Source organism: Trachurus japonicus, chromosome 7 (genome assembly GCF_045865225.1).
Source record: "Trachurus japonicus isolate A0001 chromosome 7, Traja_1.0".
Taxonomy (NCBI): Eukaryota; Metazoa; Chordata; class Actinopteri; order Carangiformes; family Carangidae; genus Trachurus; species Trachurus japonicus.
In genome coordinates, this window is record NC_140913.1 from 4599643 (window position 1) to 4627009 (window position 27367).

Here is a 27367-nt window from a genome sequence, read left to right on the forward strand (position 1 = left end):
CTCGCTCCCGTAATCCACACACACACACACACACACACACACACACACACACACACACACACACACACACACACACACACACACACACACACACACACACATGCAGCAGCATTATATAAGAGCTGTGGTCTGGTCTGTGCTCTGGGCTTGTGGGACAGGGCCAACATGTAGTACAACATGTAGTACAACATGTAGTACAACATGTAGTACTCCCCAGTGTTGTGTGTCCTCCGGCCCGGTCCGGTCCGGTCCGGTCCGGTCCGTCAACAGGAAGGAACTAGGTCCTCATGGTCTGTCAGACTCCCAGTCCGGACCGACCGGTTGCAGGCAGCTTGGAGTTGGGGGGCAGGGAGGCAGGGAGGCAGGGAGGGAGGGGGGGAGGGGGGAGGGGGTGGGTTTATTTTGGGGTAGTCCTGTGACGAGGAGCGACCCACGTGTCCTCTGGATCTTCGCCTGAAGAAACAAATGGAGTCCAACAAGCAGGACAGACCCCCGGTGCGGCGTCCGCGGCGCGTGCGGTGCGAGAGCACAGGTGAGGTCTGATCCCAGAGCAGATCAATAATCTGTGGTCATTTCCCGCTGCGCGCGCTCTCTCTCTCTCTCTCTCTCTCTCTCTCTCTCTCTCTCTCAGTGTGTCTCTCTCTCTCTCTCTCAGTGTGTCTCTCTCTCTCTCTCTCAGTGTGTCTCTCTCTCTCTCTCTCTCTCTCTCAGTGTGTCTCTCTCTCTCTCTCTCTCTCTCTCTCTCTCACCCACTCACACACACGCTGCACAGTCGCTGCATGGCTCAGTGATGAAACTTGTTGTTTTTCTCTGAGTAGCCTAAAACGCGAACTGCGCCTTTACAGAGGTGATAGAGCATTGATGGAGGAAATGCAGTCTCATTTAGCAGGCCTACTGTCCTATAGAGCAGTGGTTCTCAACTGGTGGGTCGGGACCCAGAAGTGGGTCTAGACCCGTTCTGGACGGGTCGAGGACAGCTGGTCAAAAAAGTAAATAATATTTAATGCACATCTGATGTTGGACATGTCTTTTATTTTGAAAAATAACTTATTTTGAAAGGCAGGAGACACGTGAACACATGCAGTTGTAATGCTCCTCCTCACTTTCTGATTATTTGCTCTGAATGCAAAGATATCAGTTTCTTATTAATGTGGCCTGAATGCAGTGAAAATTCGTTTTGTGGGTCTTTATTTTGTGCAGTTTGATATTTTTTTTATTCACTTCAGTTTCATTCATGTGCCCTGAAATGCACTTTGCTCAATAAAGAGCTAAATTAGCTTTTAAAGGCTTAAAAAAAAATAATCTTGGTTTGAATTCTATAAAAGTGGGACCATGGGAAAATGTGGGTCCCAGAGTGAGACTAGTTGAGAACCCCTGCTATAGGGGGTATAGTACCACAATGTTGAATTAGTAGGCTATATTATGGTCTGGTTAAGGAAGATTTGTATTTTTGAGCAGCAGGAACGAGCTGTGTTTGTGTCTTTAGCGGTTTTCATCCTGTAGATTACTGATGTGGTTTATGGAAGCAGAAGTTTGACTGGGTGGGTAGATGACAGCAGGCAGGTTTCAGAGTCAACATCAGTCTGACCATTAAAGCAGCAGTCAGTGATCCGGTGGTTTTGTCTAACTTCCTGTCAGCAGATGGAGTTAGCAGCCCCCGCCCTCGTCATGGATCTATTGGTCCTCGTCCCTACGTCACCACATTCAGGCGCATCCCTTGGCTGCACACACAGAGAGGACTGCCCCTTTATGCCGTTCTCTCTCCTCATTGGATAAAGGTTGTAGGATACAAGGAAAGTTTTCTCCTGGGCTCAGAGCAGAGCAGAGTGACTGACAGACCCGTGTTTCAGACCAAACACTCTATAGAAGTGATTGCTGTCGGAAGATAGAACTATTTAAGACTTATATTAACACAAACATTCACCTGACTTCTGATTTAAGACTTAACTGGGAAACTCAGTTATTGTACTTTTTGTACTACACATTCTGTTTACTACGTCTGTATTTTATGTTGCCATATTTATGTCACCGATCATGTCGTATATTTTATGTAAAAAAAACACAGGGTCAGCTTGCATGTTCAAGACACTGCCACTTTATCAGTTACATGTAGTAAACACTAAACAGAGTGTCAAGATAAAAAAGAATCCTTCAGTAGCTGTAGTGTTGAATTTGTTGAAAGTAGTAATACAGCAGTGAAATAGTGAGAGGTTGCCTAGATACAGTAGTGGAAAACGCCGAAGCCAAAACAGAGCAAAAGACAGGATAAAGAGTTCAGAATACAGGACTACACATGTAAATGAACTAAACTAAAGTCAGGACCAAACAGTGAACAGAGCAAACAGACCGAGCAGAGTCAAGAAGGGAATAAAAAAGTGTAAACATGACTGACCCTTGAGGAAAAGAATGTAGCTTCTAACTGGAGCTGTCCTAACAATATATTATACTACATATACTGTATATCAATCATTTGTTTTTAATTAGCTTCACATGCTACAGTGCTGGAGAAAATATGACGTGTGTCCTCACATGTCACTGTGAAAATCCACGGAGGCCAAACATGCAACAAGCACACATCCAGTATTCCTCTATCACCTCACATTCTAACTCATTCCTCTGTCACCCACACACACACACACACACACACACTCTCACACACACACTCACTCTCACTCACCCACACACACACACTCACTCTCACACACACACACACACACCCACACACACACACGGGGCTGTGCAACGTTATATCAGACGTCATCTTACGACACCACAGAGCTGCTCAGCATGGCCCCTTACTTGTCACACTACACCACTTCCTGCATGCCGGGGGCAAAGTTCACAGTTGCACTTTTGTGATTGGTGGACGACCTCAATTCTGAGCTTCACTGGGACAATTAGCATGACTGACAGGTCACCAAACCAATCAGAGGCGCTCCCCGCCTCGGCAACGAGCCAAACAGGTGTGCTGACTGACAGGCCACCCAGGCTCCTCCCACACTGACACCAGATGAGAAAGTTCAAAATCTGGTCGCTCCTCTTTGTCTCATCCTGTTAAACACACACACACATACACACACACACACACACATACATACATGCTCACCTGGCTTTTAAAGCCATGTCAGAAACACAAAGGACCCTCACCCAGAATCCCCTGGAGAAAACATGGGGGCCATGGATGAAAAGCAGGCTGAGCCAGCGCAGAGGCTGTGAGTACTCACACACACAACACCACCTGACACACACACACACACACACACACACACAGACAGACGCTGCATCTTTTCCTTTCAGTTCAGAGCGACAGTTCCATACGTGTTTTATTCTGTGTGGTGTGAAACTGTGTTGTTCAGTTTACTGAGCTGGTTTGTGGTGTTGATGGTCTTGGGAGGGTTAATCAGCGTGGACAGAGCTCAGAGCCACACCACCAGTCCACAGTCCAGAGGGCCGTTCACCCCCAAGGTTCACGGCCACACCACCAGTCCACGCTCGTCAGCTTCATGTGATAATCCCCAGGAACTTTAACGGATTTAAATGTCAGTTGCTGCAACATGAGAGTGGATTAACAGTGCTGGTAAAATAAATAAATAAATAAATACACAGGAGGACCACAATGTAAAAAATGTAATGATCATTTTAATACCGAAGAATACAAGTAACATTTCACAAACCCACTATCAGTAACAGTACAGTGACGTGAATGATTTTATTCAGGTCAAGTTTATTTATAGAGCACAATTAACAACAACCTAAGTTGACCTAAGTGCTGTACAGTTAAAAAAGAAAGAAATAATACAAAGAAATAAGTGCTAAACAAAAATAGAGAGATCAAAGATCAAAGCATATAAAAGCAATATAACAAAGATCAAGAGGAATGTTTTTTAGCTTGGATTTAAAAGAGCAGCAACCGCGAAGGTACGGTCGGCCACCCCTCTTATTACTCTTACTTGAATACATTTCCGAGACAAATATTTTTACTTTTACTGGAGTTAATTAGTAGGAAGGCTGAAAAGTACTGGTTACTTTCAGGTCTTTTTCTAAAATCCTATTGGACACAAGCTGTGTTTGTCTGTGAAGGAAACCCTAACCCCTAAAAGCAGCACATCAGTGCAGCTGAGCAGCAAAGAGTTCATTCTCACTAACAAGAGTTAAAAGCTCCTTAAAGTCATTTACAAACTATTAGAGTCATTCATTGATGTGGAGAATAAGACATTTACTCTGACTTTTACTTAAAGTACTTTAAAAGCATGTACTTTTGGATACTTAAGTACCTTTAAAAGCAAGTACTATTTTACTCTTACTGCAGTAACATGTGGACTGAGCTACTTTTACTTGTAACAGAGTAAATTTTGACCAGTAGTATTTGTACTCTTACTCAAGTACTGGGGTTTGTACTGAGTCCCTTAATGAATGGATTATGTTAGTCCTGATGAATCTGAGGGGCTGTTCGTCCACACACTAAAATCACTGACCAGCACCAGTTGAAACCAGTCCACTATGACCTGTGGTTTCAAATCAAACCTTATGCAATTAGTCAATTATTAAACTAGCTGCTTATAAAGAAAATGTTTAAGTTTTGGATTCGACCTATGCTGCTCGAAGCATTTGCAGGTTTAAACATCAGAAGATGGTTTAAGATGAGATGTATGCAGAGTGTCACATCGGTTTAATTATCTGGTATGGTCAGGTCAGATTCATCTCAAGAATAGACAGAGCTGTAATGATAATTATTGTTGATTGCTTTATATATTTATTTTATTTTTCATATTATTAGCGATCCCTGGGTCTGAAATGTTTGTTAACAACTAAACAGGAGAAAGAAACTATTCCCATAGACTCTCATTAAAATGTCAGTTTAAGAGCAGAAATAATAACTGTTCACACCCTGGTACGAAAAAAGCTTTGGTTTAAGGGTGTAAATCACATGTCATGAAGAAAATGTATTTACATTAAAGCAAGTTTTTGGTGTAAACTTTATTCCTTATTCTCAAACAAAATGTTTTCAGGACTTATTAATGAGTGAAACACATTTTATCTATGAATGGAATGTGAAATTACAGCAGTGCCAAGGTACTGTAATTTCTATTTACATGTTCTATCAGAAGTGAGCCATATCTGATAAGATATCTGATCAGATATGGCTCACACAGTCAAAAAAATTGGATATAGGCAACAAATTGGAATTGGGCATCAAGGCCTGTAGTGTAAAGACAGCCTTAGACATCCATAAGCCTATATCATTATTTGTAAGACGCGGCTTTATTCTGAAATGACCTTGGCACTGCCGTCATTTCACATTCCATTCATAGATAAAATGTGTTTCACTAATTAAGTGATGATCACTTCTGATAGAACATGTAAATAGACATTTACACCTGCTTTGTTTGTGTGGGAGATTTATTAGGTCACGTTATAATTCTATAATAATTATAAAGGAAGGTGAATCTGGTACTCAGAGTTCATATCCAACACGTCACTGTTTACAAATTGAACATCTAGTCTGTCCTTACAAGATAAAGTTAATGAAGTGCCTGCGTGGAGCGGAGCTGTTGTGAGATGCATGGTTATGTGCAGATGACAGTGACAGTTGTGCCACCATCCAAGGACGGAACAAAGCCTCTTGGACACACGTGTACTTTGTTTTTCCTCTCTTGATTTCTAATCGGCTCGTTTCAGTTTTTGCTGGTAGGCAAACGTGAAATCCGGTGTTTCTCTCGCGCGCGCTCTCTTTCACAATCCCTATCTAAATATAAGAATGTTATATGAAAACAAGAACTAGTCGGGGGGAAAAACAGAAGTGCAGACAACATGCATTGATAGTCCAAGATCTGCTCTGTCTGAAATTAAAGAAAAGTATACTACGTTTAGAAGCTGGAACTTGGTGTTCTTGCTTGAAATAATGAAATACTGCATTTATTATCGAAATTTACATTCACCAAAATCCCAGCATGGTTAGGTATATGTGTATTTCATTACATTGGGCAAGAGTTAAAGGATGTAATTGTAACCAGTATCAGATTTATTTCCTATACGCACCATCAGCTGTTTCTAGATGTGTAAAGCAACATGAATCCTATCTCATGTCTCATTATCCTTTTCCTTCTACTGACATTAGCATGCTAGCTGGCTAGCTCCGGCCCATCATCAATTTTTGAATAGCTACTCACTGTCGCCTTTTGTCATCAAAATGCAATGGCTGAAGCACTTACAGCCTGGAAACGGTCCTCCTTCTAGTTCCTCTGGAAGAATCGTGTGTGTTTAATCAGTAAAAAAGAAAAAACCAGTGGGCCTGTGGTTTTCAGGCAGCCTTCCTCAGTGTGAGACCTCCACTTTCCATGGAAATCAACATGTGTTTACGTGCAACGTTGTAAATGTAGTGTTTTGTCTTTCAGCGTCGGTGCCTCAGTTCACCAACTCCCCGACCATGATTGTGATGGTGGGTCTCCCAGCTCGAGGAAAAACCTACATCTCTAAGAAGCTCACCAGATACCTGAACTGGATCGGGGTTACAACCAAAGGTATCATCTGACCGTACAGGTTTCACTGGGACTCACGGCCCCAAAACCTATGATTAGGACTCGACTAGAAAAACATTTCACTGCACAGTGACACATATTTTACATTGAGTCTATTGTGAATATAAACAGTGCCACTACATTTTAAGATATATTTATTTGCTTGCCCTGTATGTGTAAAACTTTATTATAGTTCAGGTACAGGTAACCCTAACCCTAACCCAATTAGTGTTGATTATCTTGGTCCTTCTGTCAGTGATTTAGGTATCCGCTCATATAGCTATTGCTGTACTGATCTAGGTATATGAAAATACCAGGCTACGTCAGAGATAAGTAAGAAAATGGTGTCACCATGATATTGTTTGTTCACTTAAAAGCACAAAAAAATGATATTACATTTACATATAAAAGCAAAAATACGATGTCAAGATTGTTTATGTACTGTAAAGGCTATGTCTTCATTATTATTAGTTCACATCATTATTGGAATATTTACAGTATATGCTCAAATATTAACACCAGTATCAGCCCCAATATCAGCCATCACTGACCACACCTGTTATTTATAAAAAGGTAATGATCTTAAGCTCCTTGTCTGGAGAGTTGGCAGCACATGAGGCAACATGTGCAGAATCTCAATCAGCTGATAATCAAACAGCAGCAGCAGCAGCAGCAGGAGAGGCTGTGACTTTAACTTGAATTAGCTACAGAACCTTTCCCACCGCTTCAACCTGTGTCATATGTGCTCATCAGTATGTATTGTTTATGTTGTCACAGGTACACGTGTTGTTTGTCACCAAAATCAATATGTGTTGTGTTTTAAGTGGAATCGATGCCATGCCCAGTTACTGGGTTACATAAACTGGTTTTGTGGCGTACGCTACCGGTTTTGAGCGGGAATACCAGTCTACCTGGGTGTTACCTTTGATTCCTTTGAACCTTTAGCAAGTTCCAACAGGCATAGTGAAAGAAATGTTTATACATATCTAAGTATGATAGATAGATAGATAGATAGATAGATAGATAGACAGACAGACAGACAGACAGACAGACAGACAGACAGACAGACAGACAGACAGACAGATAGATAGATAGATAGATAGATAGATAGATAGATTCAGGATGAATTGTAATAAAGTAGGAGTTCAACAGACTTATCATTTACCACAATCAGCATCAGCTGTGCTATGTGCTAGTAAGCATTTAGTTAGTGCTAGTATTCACAGCCTACTGCTTTTGGACTTCATTGATTTCATTTGGTCTGATAAAGCATATGATACTCCCTTCTGCATTGGCTAACTACGAGGATTATGGCAATGGGCCAGTTTGCCAACATGTTGAACTATCCCTTTAAGAACAAATTTGTTCTTAAGCCCCAGAGTTTTTACGAAGATTGTGGCATTCACCGATGGTTTCCTATCCAGGATTTGTTCTTAGCTAAGAACAAAATCTACACACACTCAGGAGCATACTTAGGCACACTGTAATGTATTATTGTGTTTTCTTCTGTTCTGCAGTTGTATAATATTATATGATTTGAATTAGAGTAGTTTTCTCATCATTAATGATGTTTTTGGTAATTATTTTATGAAGTACTGCTCTTGAAAAACAGTATAGACACGTCACATCAGTTATGTTTATTGGGAATCACCACGCCATCCAATAGCAATGAAGTGACTGATCACATGATAATATGATGATGTTAATGATGTCAGACCTGAGAGTGTGGTCTCTCTGATAATGACCCTACGTCCTGGTCCAGCTCAGACCAGTCTGGACCAGCCTGTCCCCTCCCCTGCTCCGCATTTCTCTTCTTTCTTTAACCACAGATTTGAGATGAAAGCATGTCTTCTTTACTTGGTCAGTAGCGCTCCTCTCCAGACTGTCTGTGGTTGTAGCTCAAGGCCCCTACAGCACCATCTCTCTCTCATTAACAGTGTTTAATGTCGGGCAGTATAGGAGAGATGCCACACGTTCCTACAATAGCTTCGAGTTCTTCAAACCTGACAATGAGGAAGCCATGAAGATACGCAAGTATGAGCCTGCAGATTCACCTGTGTGTGACCGTACACATCTTATCACCTAGACATATAAATATAAATATTTCATGTTTTCTTCTATTTCTGTGCACAGGGCCTGTGCAGTTGCTGCCCTGAAAGATGTGTGTGATTACTTCACCAGAGGGCTGGGTCAGGTTGTGGTAAGTGAAATTTAACACGGATTTACACCAACTAGTATTGAATGAGATTTAAAAAAAGTCATTTTAATTTAGAGGAGTGGTCATATCACATATCATATCTGATTTTAAAGGTTTTTGATGCCACCAACACTACCACAGAGCGGAGAGAGGTCATCCTTGGTTTTGCCAAAGAAAATGGTTACAAGGTTCGTTCTGCTCTTTTAAAGATGAACCATTTTAGATTTTTCTGGCCACATTCTTCTAGAACTTGTCTTTCTCTGTTTCCTCCTGTTCAGGTTTTCTTTGTTGAGTCAATATGTGATGATCCTGAGATCATCGCTGAGAATATTAAGGTAAGTGTGTGTGTTTGTGTGCACATGTTGTGCTTCCAAATTCACTGTGAGAAATGTCATTGGAGCCAAGAGCTTGAGCCAAACACTCAGCGTGTTTGTTTGTCATCGGTGGAACAGAGTGAACTAAGCAGACCCTGGGTCAGAGCACCCGTCTGACATGGCCAGACTGGCTGTGGGGCAGTTGATGCTTTTTCACATATGGAAAACAATTATCCTGCTGGTGTTCAGTCATGTATCCGCTGTTCTGTCTTTTTTAAATTTGCAATTGATTTCAGCTCAATGTGGTTCAATTCGCTTGGATTAAAGTGAATGTGTGTTAAAACATTGTTGCTCACAAGTGTTATTCACAAAAACCTCTATCTTAAATCATGCTTTTGACTACATTCAATTTTAAAATGACACTTTTGTCAGCTTTGGGTCGAACATTTCAATAATCTTTATGGTTGGCACTCAACAAAAGTCAGTGTCCCACAAGATCATAGTCAGTGCAGGTGCATGTGAAATGTGTGATCTCTCAGAAACTCAGACAGATAGGAAGCCTCCATTCATACAGGAAACAATAGTTCCCTCACACCATCTCTGTTCTCTGACAACAGCAAGTGAAGCTGAGCAGTCCGGACTATGTAGACTGCGACAAAGAGGAGGCCGTGGCCGACTTCCTGAAGAGGATCGAATGTTACAAGGTGACCTACGTCCCTCTGGATGACACCAAGGACAGGTGAGAGCGTCTGTAATGCCAAACCCAGCCCAGTCCTTTTCCTCTACACCTGTAGTATAGGGTAGCTGGTTAGTTCTGGTTTTAATCTGTTGTAGAGGAGAGGAGGACTGCTATGAAATGGATCGTACCTCATCAGGTCTTAAAGGGATAGTTCAAAATGGCCCATTGCCATAATCTCTATAATTTTAGCAGTAGGTTTGTTACCTTTATACAAATACACAATCCAACAACTCCACAACGCTCTGGTGGACAAGTTGTGAGCTGCACATTCACCACGCTATGAGATAATAACACAACGTTACCACACAGAGTTGTTTTAGAGGTAAATGCAGAGACTGCTTGATGAAAAACTGCCCTCGACAGGAACGTGCATATCTCTGTCTTTAAAGGCGTAAGAGTCCCAAAAATTATTTAAAAAAAAAAGAAAAGAAAGAGAGACAGTAGAAGACTGACATCATTTGTGAGAGGTGCTGATATTTATATAAGGTGGACAATGCACCCTTGTTGAACTTGTTGGCAATGGAACATAAAGAAAGCAAAACTTATGATCACCTTTAAAAATGGACAGGTGCGTAGGAGAAGACCAACGGCCATCAAAGTGAAACAGAAAATACTCCTGCACACCGTCTACACTTGCAATAGGTTATTGATTTATAAAGAAAACATGACGATTCAGTCCTCAGACCTTCATCAGGTAGACTGAGGTGTGTGGGAGTATTTTCTGTTCGGCAATGAAACATAAACATCCCTAATAAACATAATCCAGGGTCGTGATGGTTTCACTGCAGGGTTCAACCAGAAGAACAATAACCTGAACGTGTTAACAATCAGGTCAGTTTGTGGTGTGCTAATAGATCTATATACAGTTTATAATGTTAAAAAGTAGGGCCCGACCGATTAATCGGCCGGCCGACTTAATCAATTAAATATAGCCATTAGAGAATAAAAGTTAATCAGCCAAATGTTGGCCGATAGACACCGTTGTTAACACTTATTTTTTCAGTAATAATGCGGAGGGAATATGACTTGGTTTTACCTAGACCTTATATTTACCCTGTGCTGTCAGTTCAATCTGTCAGATTGGCAACAATAAGAAGGATTCTTGGACAGTAAATCTCTATATAAACTTGTCCTTTGCATGATTATTTATTTCCCAGAGCTTTACTGCCTTTTTGCAGTATATTTATTATGATTATGATTATTTTATGCCTCTTAATTGACGGGACAGCTGTAGAGAGACAGGAAATGGGGAGATGGAGAGAGAGGGAATGCAGCAGGGCCACCGGTGGAATCGAAACCGGGGCCGCTGTGGCGAGGACTATAGCCTCTGCATATGGGGCATGGGCTCTACCCACTGAGTTAAACCACGCCCCTACTTGATTTTATTATTTTTTTAAAAAGCTAAATATAAGGACACAACCATTTTTGACAATAAAAGTATTTGAAAATAGTAAAATGTTGTGCGTTCAATTTATATCTTTGTAACAAATGTTTGAACTATATTCAAGGGATCAAAAGAAGCCATTTGTTTTATTCCGTTCATCTTTATTTTTTGAAAAATGTAAAATGTTTTATTTCCTAATATTGTCCTGTTAAAAGAAGTCATTATGGTAGATGGATGTTAGCCTCTGATGAGGGCTTTTAATTTGAAATAATGGATAAAGTGGAAGCATGTTGTAACAACCAATTCTCCCTCATACCAACAGAGAACTTGTTTTGTCTTCATGCAGGAACTTGTCTTACATCAAGATCTTCAACGTGGGCAGCAGATACTTGGTGAACCGGGTCCAGGACCACATTCAGAGCAGGATCGTCTACTACCTCATGAACATCCACGTCACCCCCAGATCCATCTACCTGTGTCGCCACGGAGAGAGCGAACTCAACCTTACTGGTCGTATCGGGGGCGACTCTGGGCTGTCACCTCGTGGGGCAAAGGTCAGGACACTGTGTGTCTGTGTGTGTGTACTGCAAATGATTATAGAGCCATTCTCTACACCTAGTCCTCTCTGTGTGTCTTGTCAGTTTGCCAGTGCTCTGGGTACGTACATGCGTGGGCAGTGTATCGCTGACCTGAAGGTGTGGACGAGCCACATGAAGAGGACCATCCAGACAGCAGAGGCGCTGGGAGTCCAGTATGAACAGTGGAAGGCCCTCAATGAGATCGATGCTGTGAGTGTGTGTGTTTGTTCACAGCATTTTCACATGGTCTGATAGATGCATCAAAAACATCCCTGTCCTGTTGTTATTTCATAGAGATGTCATGTTAGAAGGTGACGTCAGATAAAGACGATGTGTTTTGGGCTCTGTGTGTTTGGTCAGGGCGTCTGTGAGGAGATGACATACGAGGAGATCCAGGAGCATTTCCCAGAGGAGTTTGCACTGAGGGACCAAGACAAGTATCGCTACCGCTACCCTAAAGGAGAGGTGAGCTCTGGCTACAGGTGGAATCTTTGAGGAGACTGAGGTAGTGGATGGTTTGTGAGATCCACCGCTGGCAGAGCTGCTGACGAGCCACTGGAAGGATGAGGAGGATTTCAGACTGGAAGATCCTGCTGGTTGATGTGACTTCAAATCAGTAGTGCAATTACTTGTAATTAGGGTTAAAGTTTGAAATTAAACTTTAACCCTAATTACAAGTTATGATTGATTGAACAAGCATGTTGATTGCACCACCGTCTGGTAGTTGTGACAGATAAGACTTGATCAAGAGACAAGGTCGATGTTCGCTTCAGCATGTCCTAAAGTCTGGAGAACTACAATTTTATTTATTCATTCATGATTTAATTAAAGGGATATTTCAACATTTTGGCAAATTTGCCTATTGCCATAATCCCTATAGTCTTGAGAGTAGGTTCATTACCTATAATTGTCAGTGCACGCTGTTTTGGGAGTGGCAGGGCAGAGCCAGGAGCTGCTCAGTTTACGCAATGGAGGCTCGTGGTATTTCTACGTTTCCCTCATCAAACTAAATGTCCAACAACTCCAAAACGCTCTCGTAGACAAGTTGTGACCTGCACATTTGCCACGCTATGAAATAACGTATTATTATGTAACATTATGACACATGAAGCAAATACTGTGAACTACTTTCGCTTTTGAAGTCACTCTGCCGAGCAGCCGTACCGGGAATGTAGTACCGGTTACGTATTTACCTCGAAAACAACTCCGTCTTGTAACGTTACATTATTATTTCATAGTTTGGAGTTGTTGGATTGTGTATTTGATGAGTTTGATGAGGAAAAGGCGGAAATACTGCGTGCCGTGCAGAGCTCACGTCTCTGCCCCGCCAATCTCAAAACAGCTTGCACCGACAATTAAAGGTAATGAACCTACTCCTAAAACTATAGGGATTGTGGAAATAGGCGAATTTGCCAAAATTTTGACAAAACCCTTTAAGCAAACAATTGGTGAAGGTACTTTTCACATGTGGAGATGGCAAGACTTTAACCTATTGTTTTGTCCTGTGTGTGTGCACCAGTCGTACGAGGACCTGGTCCAGCGTCTGGAGCCGGTCATCATGGAGCTGGAGAGGCAGGAGAACGTGTTAGTCATCTGTCACCAGGCTGTCATGAGATGTCTGCTGGCCTATTTCCTAGATAAGAGTGCTGGTGAGGAAAGATCCTTTTTATTTTGTTTACAGTAGCCTAACTTATCACCCAAGTCTGGTTGTTTTAAAGTGAAACTACGGTATGCAAGTCCAATCGCTTTTCCGTTGTTTTCTCTAACCCTCCTCCTGGCCATGTGTATTTGTTTTTCAACAAAGCTGGCGAGAAAGCAATCCATGGAGCGGTAGATAACGTTGATCATGTTATGATGTGTACATTTGTGTAGTCTTATCTACCAAAAACAAGAGATTACGGGTTACAGCGCTCATTTGTGTTGCGGTGCCGCAGAGACAAGAGAGCCTCCATTCTCCCTGGAACAAGTTACAAGTCATTTATTTAACCATCACAATTACACTAACGCTGTTTAATTAAGAGACTCTTCTGTTCTCTCTGTGTTTTTGTGTATCAGGTGAGCTTCCCTACCTGAAGTGTCCTCTCCACACGGTCCTGAAACTCACCCCCGTCGCCTACGGTTAGTCTCATTTATCTTTTCACATGATGGCAGCTTCCTGTGTGTCGGCTCTCTGACATACCCGGTCCACCATTATGGTCCAAGTAGTGAGAGGTTTATGCTCTCCTGAGGATGACTTTTTATTATTTTGTGATCACTATTTTCTTTTCTTTTTTAAAACAAAAAAAAAAGTCAAATTCTTCAGCCTACAAAACTAATACGATTTCAACCCCAGCTGTCATCAAGATCATTTAAGTCTATAGGTTCAGCTTTACAGAGCGACCAGTGTGGCTGTAGACTCACAACCTCTGTTTATTTTTTTTTCAGGGTGTAAAGTGGAGTCTGTCTTCCTCAACATTGAAGCTGTCAACACACACAGAGATAAGCCAGTGGTAAGTCTTTCCTTTGTTTCTTGGACTGACCAGGGGGATCGAAACTAAAACCGCTGTGATTCTCCAATACACCTTGTGGACACAGGGCAGGATATCACCACGAGCTGGGAGCTCAGCTGTCTTTCTAATAACTTAAGAACCAGGTGTCTGGTGACTAAAATCCTCCATAAAAACATACAGTTGGAAAGGACCAAGGTGAAAAGGTGTGTCTGAAAAATGTATTCAATTTAGAGTTTTCTGCAGGTGACCCTGCATGGGATGTTATAACTTAAAATCAAGTTTAGACTAGCTACACCATATGAGCCACACTGTTGAAGTCATTGAAAAGAGATAAATCTAAATAATAGCCTAAATAAAAAGTTTTCCAGACATATTGATAACCAAGTTTGTTTGTGTCTCTATCTTAGAACGTGGACGTCGACAGAGACCCAGCAGAAGCATTAGAGACCGTCCCAGACCACATATAGAGCAAAGTGAACAAACTGAACCAGGGAGCCGGTTTTGTTTCCGCCCACCATGACGGAAAGTGGCCTTTTTTTATTTAATAGGTAATCGTAGTGATCATCATTGTTGTGGTCATTGTTGTGAAGTGGAAATCCCAACAATGCAAGTGTGTAATTTCTCCTGTGGCAGCCTATTTTCCATTGTAAATGCACTTTATAATGTAGGGCTCAGGCCAAATGTCAGAGTGATATGAAGAGGAAGCATCTGGCTAGCAGCTATTAAGCTTAGCTCAGCGTAAAAGTTTCATTACGGGGAAACGGCTAACTTCACTCTTGTCAATAAAAGAATTGCCTACCAGCACATCTGAAATTCAATAACATACTCTATTTCATGTTTAACCGGACAAAAAACAAGACTGCGAAAATATGACATTTTTAAATATGAATTTAAGCTAGTAGTTTCTTGCAAATAACAACCAACTACAATCTGATGGGTAGGTGAGCTTGTAGGAAAGATAGCCACCTAATGTTCGCTACTTGGTGAGAATCGACACATTTCCCTAGCTGTTTTCATTAGAACAAGACTAACTGGTTGAACATGTAGTTTGACTCGTGCATTAAAGAATCTGTGGTAATAGAAAAGTGGCTACCTTCAGACAGAACCAAGTTTACCGTTTCTCCGTTTGCAGTCTTGATGCTAAGCTAAGTGGCTGCTGCCTATAGCTTCACGTTTAGTGCACAGAAATCAGAATTGTATCGACCTTTTCATCTGACTCTTGGCAAGAAAACAAACATGGAAGGTTAATTTCCCGAAATATCAACCTATTCCTCATACTTGAACCAGCCTGTAGGTTTTGAGTCACGTTTTGTGTTTTCTTTGCATCTGAGCACTCAAATGGTTTGTGGGTGGATGTGGTTTTAGGTCGCTGTCATGGTGCTGCTGACTTTGGTAGTGAACATCGACCTGAGAGCAAACAGGGCCATGCCAACCACAACTCCCACAGTCCTTTGAGAGTGAAACTAGAGACATTTGGCACTTTAACTGCCTGACACCATGATGTGCCTCACATTACTCAAATCTACACGATTTACTCTATGCACCCAACTTACACAGACACACGCTCGAAGGGCAGTGTGTGTATTGTTGTGTGTTTTTTAACAGGTGTAAGAAACATGATGGGATCTGGTGCAATATAATTAACTGTGGTGTCAGTGTTTTTTAAATATGAAAATATTTCAAAAATGGCTGGCTGATAGTGAGACCTTGGTGAACTACAGTGACTATGTTCATGGTCTGGGGTCTGTGTCACAAAGCAACTTCCACCTGGGTTCTGCAGGTTTCCTGGCTTTTCATTAGTGATCCATTTGGTAGTATTAAAAACTCACAACATGTAACAGTCTGCATATTGCAGCAGCAAAAAGTGATATCCAAGTCAAAAACACATAATCATACAAGGCAATTAAGAAGTAACAGAGTGGGAATGATATATAAAAGAAACAAAATAACCTAAACAACTGGTAAATTTATATTGACCTATTTAAATATATTTGGATTATTTAACATGTAAAAAATAAAAGGAATTAAATGGATAGCCACAATAATAAAATGCCAAATATTATATAGTAACACATGTGTATATATTTTTAATTTTTTTTTTTTTTAAAGTTTACATGTTAAGTCTCATGCATGATGTCTTGGTTACCAATATGATCATTATCTCATAATGGACAATTTTAGTTTTTCTTAGTGGCAAGTTTACCTCATGCTCAATAACTTATTTAATTAAATATTCACATTTTAAAAATGACTTTTTATTGCTATTAGCTTATGGATATTTTTATTATAAAGGACACATCTTGATGCTGCTAAACTTTAAATGAACACTATGAATTCTAAAGCAACTTAATATTATATTATTTCATAAATATCACTATGTTGTTCTGTCTCCCTTTTGTAATCATTAGATCTGCTTCTTCCATTTAACGATGCTGTTGGATTTCAGCCTAGGCTGACAAGGTGATATCAAAAGAGAGCCAGCTTTGTGACACAGGCCCCTGGTGTGTGCTTGTCAGATGCATTAGTAGTAAATTTTACAGCTTGTTTGTGTTGCCTTGGGGAGCAATAGAAATACAATTTCCTCAGGGGGCTCTTATTTTGAAAAAAAATAAAAAAAATACAGATGCCAGCACATGACAGTGTAAATAAATGCATGTACCTCTTTTCCATATAATGTGACAAGTTAAATTATCATTGAACACATTGAGTCGTCCCTTTAAAACCATGTTCAGTTCCTCGGTGGTAGCAAGTCCTGTGTCAAAGCAGTAAATCTGTGCTGTTGGTTTAGACAAGTCAAACTATATCCACTGTCACACTTTTGTTGTGCTGCTGTTCTCTTGTCTATGTAATTGTATATTTGTGCCTGTGAGTCCTGAGCTCTGTAATATGTAGCAACCAGAGTGTCAAAGTGGTACTGCAACGGTACTGTCCTCTTGTCCAACAGCAGTGAGTGTGTGTGAGAAATGAAAGACAACAGTTCAAATCATTGATGTTGCATCCATTAAAAAAAAAGTGATTTTATTTTCTGAACTTGAACAATAAAATGCAAAAATTTATCTCTGGCTACTGGTGCCAGCCTGGGTGGAGTTGAGGGAGATGTGGGCTTCTCTGTACTGCTGAGTCCAGTTCTGAGGGTCCTGGTCATGGAGCTAAGATCAAAAAAGTCCACAAGTCCCAAATCTTCAGGTTAATGGTTCAATTTAAATAAATAAAACAGCGGGCAGGTGCATTCGGTTGGTACTTACTTGACCCATGAACTCCAGGATTTTAGCTTTTGACACCTCCTCATCAGCACGTTGACCCCAGCGAAATTCGTGCTCAGCTGGCTCCGTGTGAGGGATCCGGACATACTCCAGATATCTATATTTGCACACACAAACAGTATGTTAAATGTGTTGATGGATTGGCCACTCTCAAATAATCTGAGGTTTTTTGTTTTAAGTATATTTTTGGGCTTTTGCCTTTAATCAATAGTGTAGGTGTAGTAATAGAGAAACAGGAGATGGGGAGGCAGAGAGAGGGGCAATGACATGCAGCAAAGGGCCACCCGAATCGGGATTCGATACAGGGAGCGAGGACTATCGCCTCTGCACATGGGGCGCCGGCTCCACCAACCGAGCCCCTAACCAGAGGTTTTTCGCTGAAAGCAAATCAGGTCATCTGCGTTGACAGTGGCGCTGAACAGTCTAATACTGCACAATATACAATACAGTCTAATACTTAGTCAAAACAGTCAAAACAGTCAGTTCTCACACTTATCAGGGCCGCCTTAACAACAAAGAGCTGCCGCCTAAACTAAGGTCTTAAAAAAATAAAAATGTAGCGACTGACACATTTTCTGGGGGAAACACTGCACTTATGTAACCTTGAAGTCATATTTATTTTCCTGTTCATTCACTGTCGTTTGTTTCCTGACCCCAACATGCATCTCACTGATAATGCAGCTTTGAATCAAGAAGGAAAAGGTGCTGGATACTAGATAACTCCATTCAGGGCTGTAAACTAACTTTTTGGCTCACCTGCCAAGGGGACCGGTAGATGAAAAAATCTACCGGCCAAGGACATTTTTTACCGGCCAAATAATAAGTTGCCTCTTTTCGTTACATATATACATCAGTTTCAGCACTTTTCATTGAGATAACAGTATTTTATAGCAATACATGCTTAGAAAAGAAGCCAAAGCCAAATAAATTGTAATCTTATTGAATAATCAAAACATTCCAAATTGGGAAACCTTAACATTGCAAAACTAACAAACGAAACACTCCTTTTATTCTATTCTATTCTGTATTCTTTTTTTGCAAGTCCAAGTCAAGTCTCAAGTCTTTGTGGGGTGAGACTTCATCAAGTCTCAAGTCTTTGGTCACGAGTTCAAGTCAAGTCTCGAGTCTCTAAAAAATAAAAGTCTCCTGTCTCTTCTGGTTGTAATGACCCTTCTATCATCTGCTGCTATCCGGTCTACTAAGGATACTGCACAGCTATATCAAAGCATTTACTGTATTATTATCACTCCTTTATTAGCAAACAGTACCTATTGATTAGTTGTTTATGATCACTTTAAATAGGCTATTGCAATGCAATATGAAGAAAACACACAATAAAAGCTTTCCTTTAAAGAAAAACTGTATTCGGAGTCAAGAAAGAATCAAGGCTGCTCTGCCCCTCTGCTGACAGAAGAACTGCTGTTATTTTATTTTTTTTAATTAGCTCAGTCAACTCATGGGGGCGTGTCGACCCGTGCAGACTTCCATACATAGCCTACATGCCTTCAGTCATATTTCGCAGCAAAAAAACAACAACAACTTATCCTACAGTAGCCTGATATGTGCCAGACCAGTTATGCAGCAGCTAGTCCCCGTGAAGGCGGTTCCAGACAACAGACGTTGTGCCTCACCTGTACGGACGGTGCGGCTATAGGCTATTAAAAAAAAAAAAAAAAAAAGCCTGTTCACAGTCACCTGTCACTCACTCGCAGTCGCAGCTGACTGAGCTGTCAGAGGAGCTGCTGTCCCTCTCTCTTGTGTTTGGCTGCACTCTGGCACGAGCCAAAAAAAAAAAAAGATTGTTCACGAGTCCCAAAACACGAGTCCAAGTCAAGTCTGAAGTCTCTGTGTGTGTGACTTAGTGCAACTCGAGTTCGATTCGCAAACCGAGTCCCCATCTCTGGTCTATAGCTCCGTGAGCGCGAGGGAGATAGGCAGACACACACACACACACACGCGCACACACGCACAGCTGCGGGGCAAAAGCGCTGTCAACCGGCGCGGAGTAATGCACGTCTGGTGTGAAAGGGAGGGCTCCGGCTCGGTGCGCGGCGCTTTGCAGCGCTTCTGCGGTGTCCGCGTGTGACACTGGCGTGAGGCTACAACTGTTTTCTACAGCGGGGTCGTCGGGGGAGCTACTTCAGTGCGACACAACAACAACAACAACACGGGACAAGCGGGACAAATATCTACCCGCCCCTGTGGCGTGTAGCCCTCCAAATTTAAGTCGCCAGGGGAATATTTTAGTCGCATTTGGCGAGTGGCGACCGTTAGTTTACAGCCCTGACTCCACTCAAAAAAGGCCGATGTAGGTCAGAAAACTGAGGTCAGAATTTAGAGGCCGTCTGTAAATTCAGTTTAAGTTTGCTCTCAGCTCCTATTTACCGTCCCAGATTTAAACATGAACAACAAGCAAAGCCGACATGATAAACATGATAATGATTGGAGCGAGTGGTAGGGATGTGCACGGTTACCCGAGTACCCGGGTACCCGAGTAGGCAATCTGCTACTCGGTTATGAATTTATTATCCGGTTAACCTAGGGTTAAAAAAACGGCACGTTAGAGCAACAGTCTAGTGTGGGATCAAACTACATTATCATGCCATGGTTCGGCTTTTTGTTGTGTTAAACAGTTTCGGATCAGGAAACGTGATTTTTTGCCATGTAAAAGCGTTTTTGGATCGAGCCTCGGACTTTCAAACCTTTTACAATAATCTGTGGTGGTTCCCTCGGCGACGACAGGTGTCATCAAGTCTGGTAGAAAATATGCTTTCAGTTTACAAACATTGTGAAACCTTCCCAGTTATTTCCTGAGACGATGCGAGGCAGAGAGGCCGAGACCGAAGGCACCAACATGTAGTGTGGACTAATAAATAAGCACCGCTAATGATTTAAAAAAAGAAAAAAAAGTTTTCTCCTCCGAGGCAGCCGCGGTATAAATGCGCTGCGCTCAGAGCGAATGCAGCGCATTTATTCCCCGGCATAAAGATGCACATCTGCCCCATATGTGCATCTTAAACTCCATCTCTACTCTTATTATCCAGCTGATATTTAGTCTGACGACGCTGTGTGTCAGTAATGCGACTGTCTGACGGACAGAGCACATTTATGCACCGGCTGCTCTCTGTCCGTCAAACATGACGTCATTTTATTTTTTATTACAGTATTCGGTTACCCGGGTACGACAAGATTAGGATACTCGGTTAGAAAATTATTCGAAATGCCCATCCCTAGCGAGTGGCGGCCCAGACACTGCTGCAGTGGCCTGGTTTCATCCACACTCCTGCTGCTCTATAGGAACACTCCGGCCCGACCGTCGGGCACCGGGTCCGTGTCTGTTTGGTGTGTTCATCTCCGCCGGAGAGCGTCGGAAGCCGTCGGGGCCGATTCAACATGCTCAGTCGGGGCTCGTCGGGAGAGTAGACTCGTCGGGTACTATAATACCAAGCTTCTGTGTGCGCTTTGTTTTTAATCTGCCTGGTTTCTCCGTTAGGTCATTTCCTGTTCCTGTTTTGGATTACGGGCACGAGACTAGCGCCACCCGCTGTCATGGAGAGTTATAGCGCAGAACGTACAGGCTGCTGTGTAGTCGGCAGTCATCGGGGCGGTGTGTTTCACTAAAGCTAAACCACGCCCCTAATCAGAGGTTTTTCGCTGGAAGCAAATCCAGTGTCAAATCATCATCTGTCATCTGCGTTGTGGCGCTGAACAGTCTAATACTTAGTGAATGAACAGGAAAATAAATATGACTCCAAGGTTACACAAGTGTGAGAAAACTGTTTTGACTGTCGTTTGTTTCCTGACCCCAACATGCATCTCACTGATAATGCAGCTTTGAATCAAGAAGGAAAAGGTGCTGGATACTAGATAACTCCACTCAAAAAAGGCCGATGTAGGTCAGAAAACCGAGGTCAGAATTTAGAGGCCGTCTGTAAATTCAGTTTAAGTTTGCTCTCAGCTCCTATTTACCGTCCCAGATTTAAACATGAACAACAAGACCGACATGATAAACATGATAATGTTTGGAGTGAGTGGCGGCCCAGACACTGCTGCAGTGGCCTGGTTTCATCCACACTCCTGCTGCTCTATGGTGTGGTATAAACCAGAGTCTATGGTCTGAGAGACACTGGCTCTGAACACACCAGTACAGTGAAATACAGTGGTCTACAGCGGGACTCGAACCTGTGACCCTCTGATCACAGATGTGCTGGACTAGAGCACTGAGCTATCATCACATCCACAACTCTATGTCTCAGCTATTCACACCTGTAGCTGCCGGGGGAGGGGTGTCCTACCGGGCAGCCGGATTACAATTACCTTTGTTGTAGCCTTAATAAGGGCCTGACAATTTAATTGGTCGGTTACAGCCATTAGAGAATAATTTAATTAAGTTAATCAGCCAAAAGTTGGCCGATGGACGCCGATGCTAACACTTAACATTTTCACCAGTAAAGTGTTTGGGTAATATGACTTGGTTTTACCTAGACATGATGTCACTGTGCTGTCACTTAATCTGTCAACTTGGCAATAACAAGAAGGACTCTGGGACTGGGGGCAGTGACAGTAAATGTCTTAACTCATATATAAACTTGGCCTTTGCATTATTATTTTATTTCCCAGAGCTTTACTTTTTTAAAAACTTTTTTTACTCTTTTTAAAAAATATATATTTAAGGAGGTTGTTATGTTAGAATCGTTCATTTGCTGCTCGCCCCTCAGCAGATATATCGGTTATCTACGTTTGTTTACTCCCAAATATCGACATCAACTCCAAAAAATCCATATCGTCAGGCCCTACTTTTAATCAAATTAAAGGCAAAAATGCTCAACATGAACTTTATGTAAATGAAGGCCTTTTCAGTGTTACATCATCTGACAAGACCTTTGTTGATGCTTACTTTTGACGCACAAACTCGTCCGTAACCACCTTCTTGACGTCACCAAACTCCTCGTGTTTTTCCCTGGAGAGAGTTTCAGTCATCATCAGTGAATGAGTAGAAACAAAGGTACCGGTAGCACATTAAAAAGTCATGAACATGTCAAGTTTTTAAAAATGAGATGAACTCTTGCTTTACCCGGTGTCAACACGGAGTTTCTTGAGAGTATTCCAGATCAGGCCTATGAAACAAAACCAAACAAACAAAATGAACAAAAAGTGAATTTATTAATAAGACGCTTTCTACTTCAAAAGAGAAATGAAGAGCAGAAAGCTCCATGGCTCACCTTCTCTCACCACACCTCCTTTCATGAAAATAACGCTCAGGATGACAAAGAGCAGACCCGTCTTCGGGTTGGTGGGGCCACTGCACACAGAGAAAACAGACACTTGCAATTGTTGTTATCAGACATACTAAAGTCTGAAAATACATGGGTTTTTATTCTCACTTGATCAGCGAGGCTCCTTCAGAGGTCTCCAACTTATTGATGAGTATGTACGTGTGGTTTTTGGTGTCGATCTCGACCAGTTTGAGGCCAAACACCTGGTTGAAGAGGTGGAGGAGAGCAGCACTGTGACCGAGTCTCAGTTTTAATGTGACATTTCTTCAAAGCGACTGTTTATCCGATCGCTGATCCACTCAGAATGAACCAACCTGGTCAAAGGTCCGTACTGCCCGCTTCATGATCTCAGGGTATATGTTTCTGTACTCTTTAATCACGTGCTTCACAAGGTCTGAAAAGGAAACAAGTAGAAAATACCAGAATGACAAAACATTTTAGTATATTTCCTATGTACTACTACGTTTCCTGTATAAGGATGTGTAAGGAATACTAAGTAGTACTACTTCATACACAGTTTTAACTGTTTTATCCACCTTTTTCCAAATTTCACTAAAGGAAACTGGTTTTTCTCCTGTTTACGTTTCCATGGTTTCAGTAGCTGTCATATTGCGGTAAACACATGGATCTATTAACGCCAGCTTTTAACTAGAAAAAAGGTGGATAGAACAAATGTTTATCCACTAGAACAGAGATTTTCTATTGGCTGATGAATCATCACTAGATTCAATGTCAAAATCAGTATCAGCCTCAGATGGTAAGATGCTTGCAGATTAATCCAGCTAAAGGGCAGAGTGTGTAGGATTTCCCCCCCAAAAAAATCTAAACATAGACTAAAACAATGGAATGACTGTCTGCTTCTGTGTCTGCCTGTACCTGCTCGGCGGATGGGGATCTTCTTTTGGTCCTTCACCAGGAAGAACTGCACCACTTCAGCTGTCTGCAGGATCAGACCAGTGAAATGAGAGAATAAATGATTAAATGAATAAAAGATATTTCAGTTTTCATGATCTCTTGGATTTCTGTGACTCTTATCACCTTTTGGTCCACCTGTGCAGAGGTGAGCTTCTCCAGGCCTCTCTGGACCTGTGACGTACTCGGCTGGGTGAAGTTGATATCGTCATCCTGATCCTGAGCCACTAAGGCGCTGGGTTGTCTCTACATGAGAAATCTGGGCTGAGACCTTTGTCATGTTGTTCAATACAATGTTCAATGTTTTCTACAGAGGGGGGAAATTGTGGAATTCAAAGGCGCCATTAAGTTAGAATCTGTGTTGATAATCAGTTTGTCTTTTCACTCATGATTAAAGAGGAACTAAACCCCTAAACCACTTTTTTCTGCTGAAAACAAATGTATTTGGGTATAAGGTAGTGTTGTCAGTTGATTCTGGTCCAACTTTTGACATTTTAGTCAAAATATTTCAATTTGGTGTATTTTGTAGTAAAAATGTAGAGTGACTGCCCTCTATGGGTTGAAACACGGCTATTACAATCGAATTTTTCTATTGGCTGAGATGGAGGCAGATGACGTTTTGGAGGCAGCTTTCGTCACCGGCCACTAGCTCCCCGACCAATCAGCACCGGCTGCTGCCTGCCGCTAACGGTTGCTAGGCGCTCTAGCTGCTCTGCTGCGGCTAACGGTTGCTAGGCGCTCTAGCTGCTCTGCTGCGGCTAACGGCTGCTAACAGCTGCCTGGATGGGAATCGTTATTGCGGCCGGCGCTAACGAGCCGTTAACGAGCCGGCGGATCAGCTGTAGATGCTGTGTCACGGCTCTGGCGTCCTCTCCTAGTAGTGTCCACGCTACTAGTGCTGTTAGAGTAGCTCGTTAGTAGCTCGTTAGCGCTAGCAGAAGTGTTGATGTGTGTTTATTACTTTTTTTTCTCTTTTGTGTGATTTCGCGGGTGTGAACGGGGCGCAGGGGGGAGGGGGGAGGAGGGGTCGGAGAGTGCTCCTGGAGTCCCGCCCATAATCAAGGCATTTTTTGAATTTCAAGCTTAGAGCACGTCATCCAAAACTGAGGGGTTTAGTTCCCCTTTAACGAAAAACAAACAAAATATTGATCAGAATTTTAAAGATTATTTAAATTTACATATAAAAAGACTTCCATATGAAAGAGCATTATCAGACATAATGCAGAATATTAATTTCATAAAGCATAGTGGATCTTATGATGATCATGATTATATATATTCTTCTCAATGGTTTCCTTTGTAATTCCACAATGTATGCGAGTAAGAACCTTTCCTTTTCATCCCACCACCTAGTGTTCCCATCTTGTCGAATAAACTAAGGTCTAATGTAAAACTTGATCACGTGCACTGCCACAACGTCCTCTTTCTCCAGGATTAAAATGAGGTGGAAATGAACAATGTTGGGCTCATTACTTTAAAAAGTAATTAGTTTTAGTTATTTTCCCCCCAAAGAAACTAGGTTAGTAACGAATTACTGCATTATAAAAGTAACTAATTACCAGGAAAAGTAACCACTGCATTATTTTTTTTAATAAAATGCTCAAATATGACAAATTACCCGGATTCACCCTCCTAACCCTAACCTTCCCAACCAACCAACTCACTCGGTGTTCCTGCCTGTGCGAAGGAATACTGAGTTGGTTAGTTCCGGATAAACAGCTTTTTTTCTAACTAAATAGACTAAAAAAAATGTACACTCTAACCAGTGTATTATTTTGAGACGGGACTTCTTGAGTCTAGTAATGGCGTAACTTTTTGGATTATTCGTTACTGAAAAAAGTAGCGCCGTTATTTTATATAACATAGTTATTCTTCCCATCACTGGGAATGAATACCTAACAGAGAAAGTGCCCTGTAGCCTATTTGTGACACACCGAGTTTAAATAACTCACTTATCATGAAAATGTCTGGAGTTGCATTTTGTTAAATGAAATTCCAGTCAGCAACAACAATGTTTTCAGAAACCAGCTTAATAGAAACAGACGGGACTGTTTCCATTAAGCTGGTTTCTGAAAACATTGTGGAGATGGGAAACCTGTAACCAGCCAGAGACTGCGTGGGAGGGGAAGGACAGTGTTGGGGTTATAGTCCAGGCAATCTGGCTCATTTTGATTTTAAAAATAGAACTAAGTGTAACAGAATGTTTTTCACCATGCATCATTTCTTTGAGGTGTCCAGAGCAACACACTAAAGTCCTAAGAAATCCTAGTTGGGGAAATACTGTATGTTTAATTCTCATCAATCCAAGATTGATTTACCGGTACTGTATATAAAGTCTATGGTGCAAATAAGTAATACATACAAAATACAGAAATGTTACTTTCCATGTATACTTTCATTGTGTGAAGTTTCATTGTGGTAGGAGTAAAGGGAAAAAACAAGCCTATTCGGGTGTATTTGGGGCATATTTGATAAGTGTGTGGCTCATTTGCATATTTACATTCATTTTCAAAGAAACTTGTTATACAAAAAATGTTAAATGTTACATTTCATGAATACTTTCATTGTGATAGCAGAAAATGGAAAAAAAAAATAGCCCCATTGGGGTGTATTGTTGTCTGGCCTTATTGGCACCATAGACTTAGAGTAAATCAATCTTGGATTGATGAGAATTAAACATATTTCCCCAACTAGGATTTCTTAGGACTTTTAGTATGTTGTTCTGGACACCTCAGAAATGATGTATGGTGAAAAACATTCTGTGACAATTAGTCTGTCGGAAAGCGCTAACTTATTTTGCCTGGTCAGATGAACATGAACTGATGAAGCCTGTTGGATGAGAGGTGAAACGTCTTCCTACAAATAACCAAGTCCAGTTGCTTTCCATTGAAAATTCCTTTGAGATGCTATTTTGCCTGGACTATTATTTATGACATGATGGAGGTAAACACTCAGGAGGAGGGAGGACAGAACACACTGAAGCTGAGAACATGTGTTAAAGCCTGGCGGAGGGAGGGAGGGAGGGAGACGGACTCACTGCGCTCTGAGACGACTGGCTCCTTCTCTGCGTCATGGCGTCACGGCGTCACGGCGTCACGCTGCCTGACACACACACACACACACACACACACACACACACACACAGATATAAGCGCGAGCAGCTCCGCGGGCTGTATTCGCCTTATGCAGAAGAAACCCTACCAGCTAAGTTACCTCAGGCTCAAACAGCAGCACCGACGGAGGCAGAGAACGAGGAAGTGGCACGGTGAGCTAATGCTAGGCTAGGGTAACGTTACGTTACGTTACGTTACGTTACGTTACGTTACGTTAGCCCACCAACCGGGCTGTGTGTCGGTAGACTGTGTACAACAACCAGAGCACTGAACAACGTTCACACACTCCCGGGTTATTATGTTTCCCCTTTCACTTTCATGACTTGTTACCAGGGTGAGTTGAGGCCACTTCCATTCAGTGAAAGTGGCCTTAACACGACCTGTTTTGATTATTAAACAAAAGCCTCTCTTTGCCGCTCTTGCCACATTCTCTTAAACCTTGATAACACTCTTAATGAACCTCTGCTACTGATACTCACTTGCATCCCTCCTTCCTCCTCCTTGGCTGTCTGCTGTCCGCTTCCCGCTTCCCTCGTCTTCTCTTCCGGTTTCTTTTTCTTTTCTTTTTTTTTTGGCGAGCGCCG

The 27367-nt window shown here is 41.8% G+C and overlaps 2 protein-coding genes across 4 annotated transcripts in view; one reads left to right on the top strand and one right to left on the bottom strand.

Moving 5' to 3' along the window:
- Positions 1-17281, top strand: part of LOC146984039 (6-phosphofructo-2-kinase/fructose-2,6-bisphosphatase-like) — a 17710-nt gene extending 429 nt beyond the window's left edge. Inside the window, exons 1-14 of one of the 3 annotated variants that reach the window (XM_085780871.1) lie at positions 307-532; positions 6396-6521; positions 8456-8552; positions 8652-8718; positions 8829-8903; positions 8994-9050; positions 9647-9768; positions 11499-11706; positions 11794-11940; positions 12091-12195; positions 13250-13379; positions 13786-13848; positions 14155-14219; positions 14627-17281. In XM_085780871.1, the coding sequence (XP_085636997.1) occupies positions 466-532; positions 6396-6521; positions 8456-8552; positions 8652-8718; positions 8829-8903; positions 8994-9050; positions 9647-9768; positions 11499-11706; positions 11794-11940; positions 12091-12195; positions 13250-13379; positions 13786-13848; positions 14155-14219; positions 14627-14686 (1389 nt within the window). In that variant the 5' untranslated portion in view covers positions 307-465 and the 3' untranslated portion in view covers positions 14687-17281. Of the gene's footprint in view, positions 1-306; positions 533-2882; positions 3213-6395; positions 6522-8455; positions 8553-8651; positions 8719-8828; positions 8904-8993; positions 9051-9646; positions 9769-11498; positions 11707-11793; positions 11941-12090; positions 12196-13249; positions 13380-13785; positions 13849-14154; positions 14220-14626 lie in introns of those variants that run through there. The other 2 variants (XM_085780869.1, XM_085780870.1) reach the window with 2 other exon arrangements.
- Positions 17217-27331, bottom strand: ndnl2 (necdin-like 2). The gene is made up of 11 exons (XM_085780873.1): positions 27263-27331; positions 26708-26772; positions 23797-23916; positions 23635-23698; positions 23073-23152; positions 22867-22961; positions 22705-22784; positions 22557-22599; positions 22380-22442; positions 17465-17579; positions 17217-17368 (listed from the first exon to the last, which is right to left on the bottom strand). The coding sequence occupies exons 2-11, from the start codon at positions 26741-26743 to the stop codon at positions 17273-17275; spliced, it is 792 nt and encodes a 263-aa protein (XP_085636999.1). The 5' UTR covers positions 26744-26772; positions 27263-27331; the 3' UTR covers positions 17217-17272.
- Positions 27332-27367: the final 36 nt, after the last annotated feature.